Source organism: Aquarana catesbeiana, linkage group LG07 (assembly GCF_042186555.1).
Source record: "Aquarana catesbeiana isolate 2022-GZ linkage group LG07, ASM4218655v1, whole genome shotgun sequence".
In the NCBI taxonomy this organism is placed as follows: Eukaryota; Metazoa; Chordata; class Amphibia; order Anura; family Ranidae; genus Aquarana; species Aquarana catesbeiana.
In genome coordinates, this window is record NC_133330.1 from 200,615,227 (window position 1) to 200,629,436 (window position 14,210).

Consider the following 14,210-nt stretch of genomic DNA (forward strand, 5'->3'; position numbering starts at 1 on the left):
CATATCTGAACCAACAATGCGATTCCAGAACGCTTTACATTGATGTCTATGGAGACTAAATTCGCAACGCTGTAAACTCGCACAAGACCCTTTTTTTACCGCATCGCATTAGTAGGGGAATCGCAACACATGTATGTGAACGACGGTCATTGAAAACAATGACTTTATGGATGACATGCGAATTTAGAATGTTTTTGACGCATCACATTCGTTATGAACTCGCATCAGTGTGAACCGTCACTTACAGTCAATCATGGCACGATCACAGGATAGCTGTAGTAGAGAGAGAGACACAGTATATAAAATAAATTGTAAAAATAATGCTTATAGCTTCTTCTTTGGAACATGATGTCCAGGCTTGCAACCGTGAGGAAGCATGTGATCATTGTAATACATGTAATAAATATGCTATATACACATAAAGCTACTGTTATGCTGTAAAGAATCAGTTCTACACACCTATGTGGCAGATGATGACTTCCAAGGGCAGTGCTCCCTCCAGGACCCACAAAAAGTCTCAGACCTTCCTCTGCAAATACACAGGCACAAACATATCATCAGTGCTATAAACATCACAGATATAACTCATCATTACATTACTACATGATCTTAAAATGCAATAAAAAGGTAGCAGTAAGCTGTATTAAACAATTTGTGACCAACAAAACAAAACCCCAAAATAAAAAAAAAAGCGAAAAACACTCTCTAGCACTACACACCAAACTGAGCATGTGTAGAGTGCCTCCAAGGCTATGTGCTATCAGCAGATGGATTGGGGGAGTAAAAGAAGGGGAGGATCAGAGAAGACAGGATCAAACAGTCTCTACACAATGCAGAGGATTAACCCTTTAGATTCCACAGTGAGTAATTCAAGCTTGCGTTACTGCATATACAGACTGATTTTACTGTTGTGGGTTTAGTAACACTTTAATGTATTATTTTTACTAATGTCATTGTATCTGACAAAATTCTTAAATAAATGGCTCTACAGATCTCAATGAGGGTGGCAGTGTTCACCTGAAGGCTTATTTTGTTAATAATGGACATAGTGATTACATGATTAGGAATCACTCTTATGGGTTTCCAATTGTCACTGAAGACCAGAATGGTCAATGACAGCCAGAATCGAGAGCCAGAAGTTGTGCAAAATGTCGGCTACTGGCTCTCAAATGGGGAACATTTGTATACCCCACTGGACATTTTCTTGGGGAAAGATAACAGAATAATCAGGCAATTAATGTATTGTGCTTTTTTTTATCTTGTGACGTATGTCGCCGCGGCGAGGTACATCATTTCCGGCTGCGCGATAGCTCCTCGGTGATGCCTGTCATCAATCCCAGGGGTCAATGGGCATCACCGGCTGGAAGCATCGTGTTATTTCCTAACAGGAAATTACGCGATGCAAGCTGGCAATAAGCACCATCTTTAAAAAGGCTAGGCTGTCTTGCTTCCGGGTTTTAGAATTGAGCGACACGTTGGCATAACAATGGGGCAGGAACTTCTTCCGATGCCGCCGTTGCTATGGCAAACCGAACGAAAAATACATGCGCTGTGCTTTATGCTCATGCACGAGATCAGGAGGTGCAGGCTGCGTAGCCAGCAGCACCTCATCCAGGAAGAAGCTCCAGGAAGAAGCTACTAGTGGGCTTCACATGCCCACAAGGAAAATGGGAGTGTGCTCAGCAGGGAACAGAAAGTTTATTATAAAGAAATACAGGTATTTATACAAACGCATTTAACAACGTTTTTTAATTGATTTAGTTAATTAAAATAATATAAAATAAAAACAGCAAACCTGAAAAAATGCATAAAAATTAACCCTGCCCACATACACTTTCGTAAACAATCATACCTCAGGATGCACATGCAAATGTAAACAACAATTGCTAACACATATTGATTTTCACTGCGCATAACAGTGAAAAGAAATAACTCTAGAGCTGTTATTTACAGTTAACTCTAAAATTATGGGCTGTAAAAGGTTTTTAAAGCATCACCTATGGACAATATTAAGTTTTTTTTGCTGTTTCGCATGCAATGTTAAGACTATATATACACAGTATCTCACAGAAGTGAGTACACCCCTCATAATTTTGTAAATATTTTATTATATCTTTTTATGTGACAAACACTGAAGAAATGACACTTTTCTACAATGTAAAGTAGTGAGTGTACAGCTTGTAAAACAGTGTGAATTTGCTGTCCCCTCAAAATAACTCAACACACAGCCATTAATGTCTAAACCACTGGCAACAAAAGTGAGTATACCCCTAAGTAAAAATGTACACATTGAGCCCAAAGTGTCAATATTTTGTGTGGCTACCATTATTTTCCAGCACTGCCTTAACCCTCTTGGGCATGGAGTTCACCAGAGCTTCACAGGTTACCACTGGACTCCTCTTCCTCTCCTCCATGGTGACATCACAGAGCTGGTGGATGTTAGAGACCTTGCGCTCCTCCACCTTCCGTTTGAGGATGCCCCACAGATGCTCAATAGGGTTTAGGTCTGGAGGCATGCTTGGCCAGTTCATCACCTTTACCCTCAGCAAAGCAGTGGTTGTCTTGGAGGTGTGTTTGGGGTCGTTATGTTGGAATACTGCCCTGCGGCCCAGTCTCCGAAGGGAGGATATCGTGCTCGGCTTCAGTATGTCACAGTACATGTTGGCATTCATGGTTCCCTCAATGAACTGTAGCTCCCCATTGCCGGCAGCACTCATGCAGCCCCAGACCATAAAACTCCTACCACCATGCTTGACTGTAGGCAAGACACACTTGTCTTTGTACTCCTCACCTGGTTGCTGCCACACACGCTTGACACCATCTGAACCAAATAAGTTTATCTTGGTCTCATCAGACCACACGACATGGTTCCAGTAATCCATGTCCTGAGTCTGCTTGTCTTCAGCAAACTGTTTGCAGGCTTTCTTGTGCATCATCTTTAGATGATGACAGCCATGCAGACCAATTTGATGCGGGGTCCGGCGTATGGTCTGAGCACTGACAGGCTGACCCTCACCCCTCCAACCTCTGCAGCAATGCTGGCAGCACTCGTATGTCTATTTCCCAAAGACAACCTCTGGATATGATGCTGAGCACATGCACTCAACTTCTTTGGTCGACCATGGTGAGGCCTGTTCTGAGTAGAACCTGTCCTGTTAAACCACTGTATGGTCTTGGCCACCATGCTGCAACTTAGTTTCAGGGTCTTGGCAATCTTCTTATAGCCTAGGCCATCTTTATGTAGAGCAACAATTCTTTTTTTCAGATCCTCAGAGAGTTCTTTGCCATGAGGGGTCATGTTGAACTTCCAGTGACCAGCATGGGAGAGTGAGAGTGATAACACCAAATTGAACACACCTGCTCCCCATTCACACCTGAGAGCTTGTAACACTAACGAGTCACATGACACCAGGGAGGGAAAATGACTAATTGGGCCCAATTTGGACATTTTCACTTAGGGGTGTACTCACTTTTGTTGCCAGCGGTTTAGACATTAATGGCTGTGTGTTGAGTTATTTTGAGGGGGCAGCAAATATACACTGTTATACAAGCTGTACACTCACTACTTTACATTGTAGCAAAGTGTCATTTCTTCAGTGTTGTCACATGAAAAGATTTAATAAAATATTTATAAAAATGTGAGGGGTGTACTCACTTTTGTGAGATACTGTATATTCAAGTTGCACGATTCTGGATAAAATGAGAATCGCAATTTTTTTGCTTAGAATAAAGATCACGATTCTCGGCGTAACATCATCTTTCACATTATACAACAAAATTGGGCTAACTTTACTGTTTAGTTCTTTTTTTTTTTAATTCATTGAAGTATATTTTTTCCTAAAAATTTGCTTTTAAAAGACAGCTGCGCAAATACAGTGTGACATAAAATATTGCAACAATCTCCATTTTATTTTCAAGGATCTCTGCTAAAAAATGAATATAATGTTTGGGGGTTCTAAGTAATTTCTTGCAAAAAATACAGATTGCAACTTGTAAGCAATAAGCGTCAAAAAAGGTTTAGTCTTGAAGTGGTTTAATTTACAGATGGAAGGTCATTTCTTTGATCTAAAAGAACCGAGAGATACATTGTTTCTCTTTATCGCTGTTGATAAACATTTACAGGTGTCCTGACAAAATAGGCAACTTGGCAGAAAATCTAACCACGTTACTTCCACTTTCTCTAAACCATCAGTAATTGCCGATCTGGACAAATTGGTGTTTGGACACAACACCAGCTACCGAACACAGTCCGGTACAGGAAGATTTTAGGGGCTAACGAGGACAAAGCTGTCGCCGCCTTGGAGGCGGGCATTTTCTTGGTTAGTTCTCCGCTCAGAAGATCGTGCACCAGACTCTATTCAGTTGCCAGTGTTGTGTCCAAACAGCAATTTGTGAGAATAAACAGCAATTCGGCAAAGTCTGCAATTCATAATGGTTTACAGAAAACGGAAGTGTTGCTGGTTGCTCATTCTTCCAGGTTCGACATTTTGTCAGAACACCGGCTAATTTTTTTTTTTTCCCGACAGCTCTGCTCAGCTCTGTACTTGTTTAACATGAATCAGGCAAAATGCTGTATTAAGATAGTGAGGGTATGAATGAAGAATATGGGTTTGAAAAACTGCTGCACAAATATCATGTCACATAAAATTGTGCAACTTTTTCGTGATTTTTCAGGCTTAAAATGCACATTTTAACGTGTTGAAAAAATGTAATGTTTTTGCATGTTTTTATCGTGGGGCGGAGGTAAAAGTAATTCACAGGCCACATTAAATTTTCCCACCATAAAGAGATGGAGGTATAGCAGAGAAAGGACAGGGTGGTCTCAGAGTGTTTATAATGGAGGGACCTGTCTGTGTCCAACTAATGCTGAGTAATCATGTCCGAGTAGTCAAATGTTTTATGGTATACCATTTACCTTCAGCACTTGAGTCAAGAGAGAAGTCCTGGCTTTGGAGAATTGTTTCCACTACATCGTCTGCATCAACACGGGTGGCATCCACTCGTTTCAACTGTGACTCAACAGAGTCTTGTTTAACTGGGATCCTAAAAAAATTAAAATATAAAAATGCTGTAGTGAAGATCTTTTTAAAAGTACATTTAAACCCCAACCACATGACATTTTGCTAAAGCACTACATACATCATAAATAATGGCCTACAATTCAGATGTGCACATTTTGATGGTTTAATGGATGTTTGGAGGGTGAACACTGAATACTTTTGGCTGCTTGTCTGTGATTGCAAACATGAGACGCCCTTGTGTTCCTGCTTGGGCTGTTCCCTTAATATAGCTGGTGCACAGCAGTAAACTAAAGCAGCCCAGAGATCATGAAAATTACTCTATTCCTCTATCAACACAGTCAGTTTTGATGGGGAGAACCTTTCCCGCAGCGCTATTGTGTTCTGCCAGTGGGGCGCATCCCCTGTCAGCAGAACAAAATTACCATTGCTGGTGGCTACAGCCGCCGACAGTGGTCGCATGCAAAAAATCGGACAGGCTGGTAGTACTGAAGTCAATCGAAAGATTCAGTAGAATTCAGTAGTACTAGCCTGCCCATAAATAGACAATCTCAACCGGTCCCTGCTGAACTGGCTGAGATTCGATCCATCTGTGGTGAGCTTAACAGTAGTTTTTTTTGCATTTTAGGTTTTAATTGTATTTGTTCCTGTATTCCTTACCTGGGATTGTAAAATCTTTTTGGAGCAGATGATAATGTGTCAGTTCTTTCTGTAGTTTGATAAGATCTGTAAATGTATTATTTTCAGAAATGTAAATGTATTATTTTCAGAAATGTAAATGTATTACATTGTTCACTCTAGAACAGTGGTGGTAAACTTTCTTGTTATGGGGGGCCTGGAGTGTGGTCCTTAAAATCACCAAAAGGCCACACATAAAATTCAGTGAATATTCAGTGTTAGAGACAGTAGACACACAACAGGATATAGTCAGAGACTGTGGATATGGCACAAGAGATGGTTAGAGATTGCAGACATGGTACAAGAGATGGATAGAGACTACGGACATGGTACAAGAGATGGTTAGAGACTACGGACATGGTACAAGAGATTGTTAGAGACTGCAGACATTGAACAAGAGATGGCTAGAGATTGTGGACATGCTACAAGAGCTGGTTAGAGACTGAGGACATGGTACAAGAGCTGGTTAGAGACTGCAGATATGGTACAGGTGAGGATCAGAGACTGAAGACATTATACAGGACATGATACAGAAGTTGGTCAGAGATGGAGATCTGATGCAAGAGCTTGCCAGAGGCTGCAAACATGACACAAAATATGGCACTCCAAGAGATTGTCAAAACTGTAAACATGCTATAGGAGTTGTTGGAGACCAGGGACATGCTTCAGGAGACAGTCATAGACTGTAGACATATTACATAAGACTGCTAGAAATCACTGCTATAACAGGGCAATATGGAAACACCAATCAGTATCTACAGGGTCTACAAGGGCCGCAAATAAAAAATGCTAAAGGGTCACATGTGGCACCTGGGCTGCAGGTTGGGCACCAGGGCTCAAGAGCATGTTGTGTTGACATACACTACAGATAACTAAAGACTCCATATCTAACCTGACATGAATGACAAAATGCATCCAAAAAGCCTTCAGGAACATTTTCCCCAATGCACTACAAAACAACCCGTTGGTAGAATTAGGCTCTGCTGAAAACAATATGCGTGACAACAAATATGGTGTGAACAAACCAAGAGAAATTCATAACCTGTTCAACAACTGGACATTATATGGGTAGTTCCAGTAGGATCGTTTCTCTTTAATGTCATTCCTATACATAACTTCTAGAATTAGAGTCCTAATACCTGTTTAGTTTTTCAGACGATGAGCCCTCCTCTGTAATTTCTGGGCTGAATGCAACAACTTTGGTGCCGTCATCCTCATTTGGCTCTGGAATACTCCCAATTCCAGTAGAAGCACTGCCCACAGATGTGTTCCTCCGGTGGCTTAACTCAGATAAACTGGAAGACCGCGAGTGCCCCGTGCTGTATCCTGCAGAAAAAACACCACCACATTATATAATGTCCTTTGGATGAAGCAGATTCTACATCCTAACTTTTTTTCATTACATCAGCATAAAACACACATCCTAAAATACATGGTGATTTAGCAAAGGAGTTGAGGCTCATTTTGAAAAATAAAATGTTGATAAACACAACTCCAATACCAAGTATGTTGAGATGGCGTGTAAAATCTACAACAACAAAAGCAGAATGCAATGGTTTGCAAATCTCATAAACCCATAATAACCCTCCTAGATTGTAAACTTTAACTAGCAGGGCCCTCTGATTCCTCCTGTATTGAATTGTATTGTAATTGTACTGTCTGCCCTCATGTTGTAAAGCGCTGCATAAACTGTGCGCACAAACAAGTGTTTTAAATTTTTCTTTACAGTGTGCATTTTCAAGGATGTAAACATATACAGCTATAAATAGTCTAATCTAAGCTAGTAACGTGTCAGTAGGTGTACATGTGTTAGTTTTATACATCAATAGTGTTATTAGTGCTATGGTTAGTCTTACAAAAAAATGCATGGAAATGCTGAAAAGGACCATCTTCAGTCTGACATGCATGCTAGGAGTTCATCTTCTTTGAACCACTACAATGAATTAAGCAAAAGCTAAAGAAATGTTAGGTAGACATCCAATCCGTTCATAAATCTATCTACAACAAAGAAGTTTGATTTTCCCATATTAAGAATATATTTTCTTTTTCAGTAAATTTTGATTGAGCTTTTGACTTGTGTTGTTGTGCATGTGTTAGGCTGACCATACATTATACAATTTCCTTGAACAATTTTCTTTAGATTTACCAAAACCATATAATATGAGATCAAACCTAAACACTTTCTATTTGCATTCAAACAAGCGGGCCCTTGCACTACATAGTTGAAGGTAAATCTAAAGGAAATTGAATAAGGAAATTGTATAATGTATGGCCAGCTTTACACAATTACAAAACATTGTTAGAACAACAACAGAATTCATTTTTGCAAAGCAGAAATGTTAATAAATATCTGTCCTACAGACAAGATCCTCCAAAGTAAAGACTGATGGCCACTGTATGAGCATATAATAGGGTAGATGGAAGTAAGGCCATATCTGAGAATAATTAAAGATCTGTAATGGCTGAGATGAGATAGATGTTTTTCTAGGGAAAAGCAAAGATGGTGGGAAATCAGTTCAGTTTAGAAGACAGAGTAGTAGAACTAGAAAAGCAAGCAAGAGAAAGGGAAAAACAAAAAAAAAAAAAGAGAGAAAGAAGGCAGCTGAAGGAATGCAGAACCCTGGGGGGAGGGAGGACAATGGGAGTGGCCCTGCATTCTCATTTTATTTTTATTTTTTTAAATTGCATTTATTTCAGGTACTTATATAGTGCTGTCAATGTACGCAGTGCTTTACATATACATTTTTACATTCACATCAGTCCCTACCCTCAACGAGCTTACAATCTAAGGTCACCAACTCACATTCATTAACCTACCAGCATGACTTTAGAGTGTGGGAGGAAACCTGAGTACCCGGAGGAATCCCAGGCACAGGCAAATCATGCAAACTCCAGATAGGTAGTGTCAAGGTCGGGATTCGAACCAGCGACCCTTTTATTTTTGTAGTCAAATTTGATGTGGCTACAAATCATCATAATGATAAAATTAGAGTGGTTAATCCAGGGGTCCCAAATACTGTGACATTTTGGCAATTGATAACTTCATGTAGTATATATGATGGTTTATTAAGACTAGAATTCAACAAATGGAATTTCTAGTTTTTCCAAGCTTGTTTTGGTTACTCTCAAAACATGATGGGTAGGAAACTGTATTTTTTTGTGCAGTCTATTAGATTTTTGTTAAGCCCTGCTTCTTCTGATAGTTTTTTTTTTTAGTAGGTTAATAACCAATTACACTTCTGAACACACCCACCAAGTGTTTGAAAGTACTGATAGTGTCATAACCTCTCAAGCAATAAGGGAATATCTCAGCATACAAGCTGAAATAGACGCAGGAACAAGGTCGTTTATAGCTGGTTGTGATGACCGACACACTGATTGAAAATTTTGCTGCTGATTTCATCCTATTCTTCAATTGTAATATGTTTAACAGCTGAAGAGTAAACTTTTTCTACATTACCATTCTTATTCTTACTTACTTACTTTTTTTTTTTTTTATGTTTTGGGTGGGGCTATTTCATTTTAAACCAAAAGCCACTTGATTTTTTAAAGTTCAAATTGCATTTCCTATAAATAATATTTAAGAATTTCAAGGCCCCTTTCACACGGGTGGATAGAATTCAGCTTTTAGCTGCGGATAGATCAAGTTATCTACCGCAGATAACCGCAGACAATGCTTTCCTATGACCCCATTCACACACTGCATTTAGCAATGGTTTCGTTACATGGGGTTTTGTGCGATTAGAAAAAATAGAATTGACTGCGTCCAGGACCGATTTATTGCAGCTATCTGCACATAACTGCAGGTAATCGCAGTGTACTATTTCTCCTGTGGATAGCAGCGGCAACAAGGAAAGAAAACAACAGGAAGCACATCAGAAATGGCAAGAATGTTTCAATGCAGTTAAACACAGCTGCATGTAAACACAAGTAAATGCAGCTAATCGCAATGTACAACTGCAAGTGATCGCTGTGCCTGCAGTCTTGGAATTTCAAAATAACAAAACATGCTTTTAACAGCGGTAGAACAGCCGCCCGTGTGAAAGAGGCCTAACAGGTTCACAGATCTGAAAACAGGTCTAGAATGCCTTACAGCTATTTGCTTACAAATACAGAAGAGCTTTTCAAGCAAGGCAATTCGTTTTTCCGTTTGGAATTTGCTTAATCTTTGAAAATCCGATTCCTAAATGTAAATGACAGCCTACCACACTACAAACACACCGACTCTCACACAAATCCAATTCGTCCAGACACCCTCCTTTCCAAATGGCATTCATGCACATTTGATTTACCATTTGAGAAAGGCTGACCTCTTCTACTGCTAACTGACCCATTTGTGGATTGGCATCAACTTTTCAACAAATATCTGCATGAATATTAAACAGCTAGTTGAAACTGTACAGCCCTTGTACAACAGCTTTTACTGCCCTCCACACAATATGGGCATTTGGCAGTCAAGTCACATCTAATATCTGTGGGACTTGGTCATCACTGTTGGTGCCCAATTCAAATTTACACTGTGCAGGCAACAACTGAGAAGTTGAAGTGTTACTTTCCCAAACTGGTTGTTTATGGGCAGTGTAAACCCCTGATTTATAGTATCTCACAAAAGTGAGTACACCCCTCATGTTTTTGTAAATATTTTATTATATCTTTTCATGTGACAACACTGAAGAAATGACACTTTGCTACAATGTAAAGTAGTAAGTGTACAGCTTGTATAACAGTGTAAATTTGCTGTCCCCTCAAAATAACTCAACACACAGCCATTAATGTCTAAACCGCTGGCAACAAAAAAGTGAGTACACCCCTAAGTGAAAATATCCAACTTGGGCCCAATTAGCCATTTTCCCTCCCCGGTGTCATGTGACTCGTTAGTGTTACAATGTCTCAGTGTGTTAATGGGGAGCAAGTGTGTTCAATTTGGTGTTATGGCTCTCACTCTCTTACTGGTCACTGGAAGTTCAACATAGCACCTCATGGCAAAGAACTCTCTGAGGATCTGAAAAAAAGAATTGTTGCTCTACATAAAGATGGACTAGGCTATTAGAAGATTACCAAGACCCTGAAAATGAGCTGCAGCACGGTGGCCAAGACCATACAGCGGTTTAACAGGACAGGTTCCACTCAGAACAGGCCTCACCATGGTCGACAAAAGAAGTTGAGTGCACATGCTCAGCGTCATATCCAGAGGTTGTCTTTGGGATATAGACGTATGAGTGCTGCCAGCATTGCTGCAGAAGTTGAAGGGGTGGGGGGTCAGCCTATCAGTGCTCAGACCATATGCCGCATCAAATTGACTTGCATGGCTGTCGTCCCAGAAGGAAACCTCTTCTAAAGATGATGCACAAGAACGCCCGCAAACAGTTTGCTGAAGACAAGCAGACTAAGGACATGGATTACTGGAGCCTTGTCCTGTGGTCTGATGAGACTAAGATAAACTTATTTGGTTCAGATGGTGTCAAGCGTGTGTGGCGGCAACCAGGTAAAGAGTACAAAGACAAGTTTGTCTTGCCTACAGTCAAGCAAGGTGGTGGCAGTGTCATGGTCTGGGACTTCATGAGTGCTAGCGTTTATTGAGGGAACCATGAATGCCAACATGTACTGTGACATACTGAAGCAGAGCATGATCCCCTCCCTTGGGAGACTGGGCCGCGGAGCAGTATTACAACATGATAACGACCCCAAACACACCTCCAAAATGACCACTGCCTTGCTAAAGAAGCTGTGGGTAAAGGTGATGGACTGGCCAAGCATATCTCCAGACCTAAACCTTATTGAGCATCTGTGGGGCATCCTCAAACGGAAGGTGGAGGAGCGCAAGGTCAGTAACATCCACCAGCTCTTTGATGTCGTCATGGAGGAGTGGAAGAGGACTCCAGTGGCAACCTGTGAAACTCTGGTAAACTCCATGCCCAGGAGGGTTAAGGTAGTGCTGGAAAATAATGGTGGCCACACAAAATATTGACACTTTGGGCCTAATTTGGACATTTTCACTTAGGGGTGTACTCACTTTTGTTGCCAGCGGTTTAGACATTAATGGCTGTGTGTTCAGTTATTTTGAGGGGACAGCAAATTTACAGTTATACAAGCTGTACACTCACTACTTTACATTGTAGCAAAGTGTCATTTCTTCAGTGTTGTCACATGAAAAGATATAATAAAATATTTACAAAAATGTGAGATGTGTACTCACTTTTGTGACATACTGTACATACCATGATCCAACAGAAAGAAAGGGTTGTAGCGAAAACAGAAAAATGTCATGCACATATTCTTTTTTTTTTACATTATTAGGACTAACACTATATACATAGCGGTCCATTTATAAAAGTTTTGCTATGCTCCTCCCCCTGCTCCCAGTATCAATATCAAATGCCAAGAAAGGTCTCCTTTGTTTTTCACTTACCCACTTGCCAACTGCAATACATTTAATATACGTTGTGCTTTGCAAGTGGTTTACAGGGGTTATAGCTGAAGCTATCATCCATAACCCCAATATTTTTTTTCTCCACTCACTTTCAGAATCAGCGGAAGAGGTCTCCCACCGTTGTTTCTCGGGCTTACCATTTTTACCGGCGTGCCCGAGAAATGATCCAACAACTGGTGTGGCTGGCCATAGAGGAGACCAGATCATCTCTATGGTCCTGGTGGACCGGAGAAACGTCAATTCTGGTCTAGGGCGGAAGTAAATTTTTTTATTTTTTTTTTAAGCAAAAGATCACTTTTTTTGATCTTTTGCTTTTAAAGGTAGGAGGAGAGATTTGGGATCTTATTGACCACAGATCTCTCCATAAAGAGGACCTGTCATCCCTTACATCTATTACAAGGGATGTTTACATTCCTTGTAATAGGAATAAAAACGATAAAAAAAATAAAGTTAAAAAAAAAGGTAGAGTGTTTGTGTTTTTTTGCATTAAAATGTGTATTTTTTCCAAAAAACTGCTGTGCAAATACCGGGTGACAAAAAATATAGAACGATCAACATTTTATTCTAGGGTCTCTGCTAACATTATTAATATACATTATTAATAAACACACACACATATATATATATATATATATACATACACACACACAGACACATTTTCTAGCAAAAAATACTGATCTAAAACTTGTAAACAAAAGAACCAGAAAAGGCCGGGTCAGCAAGTGGTTATAAAAGCTAGAACAGCAATACCCAGACACCGGAGAACTAACAGCCCTCTTATTATTATCAAGGAATGGGTTACTGAATTTACTTGTAACACATGGAGGTACTGACAGCCTGACACCATGATTAATTTGACCAATCTGTATCCACCTTGCATTTGAATTTCTCTACATTGCACTGACTGCTTCAGAAGCCAATTGTAACACCGCAGACTACTAACTCATAGAATAAAAAAAACTTAAAGTGGTGTTCCACCCAAAAAAAAAAAAAAAATACATGAATGTGTCTAAAAAAAAACAAAAAACAAAAAAAAAAAAATTGGAAATTTTTTTTTTTTTTTACTCACCTCTAAATGCCTGTTAGGGGATCCCTCGTGGTCTGCCTCTTTTAGTGCCTGGGCTGGTGACATCACTTCCCCTCGGCACAGGAAGGGCTCAGCTCTGCTCCCTCCCTCTTGTCAATCATCTGGGACCCATTACAGGTCCCAGATGACTGAGCGGCCAATCACAGCGTGCGGCGCCGCTCGCGCATGTGCAGTGGGTGCCCGGCTGTGAAGCCACAGCCCGGCGCCCACAGTTGCAATGCCGGCGTCGCCGAACGGAGTGGGAGACGAGCGGGGCTTCGATCCCCCGTATCGCTGGACCCTGGGACAGGTAAGTGTCCAATTAAAAGTCAGCAGCTGCAGTATTAATAGCTGCTGACTTTTAAATTTTTTTTTTAAATGGGAACTCCTCTTTAAATGTCGAGAGACATTTGCCAGTTCCAAAAAAAAAAAAAAAAAAAACCCAGCCCACATTCTGCCCGTCAAAAAAATCGGCTTCTGTCGGACGTGCATGCTGGAAAACCAGAAGCCGGCTGACTACCGATCAGCGCTCTCAGCCAATTGATCGGAGTGTTCTGGTGGAGTTGTTGTCCCCCTGTCAGAGCACAACAGCTCAGCGGGGTAGATTGCTGGACTAACCTCGCATGGTTAATACATTGGCTCTGACTGGAGCTGACAGTTTTTTTTTTGTGAAAAACTGTAGTGTGTAACCAGCTGTAGACTTCGACCCTCTCAGTTCCTACCCAACACATTCTCCCTCCTTCCATTGTCCTATCTTCCCACTTTTATTAATATTACTCCTAATTCTCTTTCTAACTGGATTGCTACAGAATCCATTCTCTTAAGTCACAAGATATCAGAATACTTATTCCTATTTACTCATACTCAGGTTAACTACATGGTCCTTCCTCAATGAGCATGTATACAATGTATTGCCAAACTCCTATTTTCTGTACCGTCTCTTCTAAAATTGTACATAAACTCTCCTACAATTTAAAAAATGCTGTGCAAAAGCTGACAATAATACCCTTGCAAAGGT

The 14,210-nt window shown here is 40.4% G+C and overlaps 1 protein-coding gene across 5 annotated transcripts in view; it reads right to left on the minus strand.

The window, feature by feature from the left end:
* EEIG2 (EEIG family member 2) overlaps positions 1–14,210 on the minus strand; it is a 68,288-nt gene that overhangs the window by 13,940 nt on the left and 40,138 nt on the right. For 4 of the 5 annotated variants that reach the window (XM_073592984.1, XM_073592983.1, XM_073592982.1 and 1 more), the window contains 4 exons: positions 6,836–7,022; positions 5,679–5,744; positions 4,916–5,043; positions 460–529 (listed from right to left, as the gene is read on the minus strand). In XM_073592984.1, the coding sequence (XP_073449085.1) occupies positions 460–529; positions 4,916–5,043; positions 5,679–5,744; positions 6,836–7,022 (451 nt within the window). The remainder of the gene's footprint in view (positions 1–459; positions 530–4,915; positions 5,044–5,678; positions 5,745–6,835; positions 7,023–14,210) is intronic. The other variant, XM_073592986.1, reaches the window with a different exon arrangement.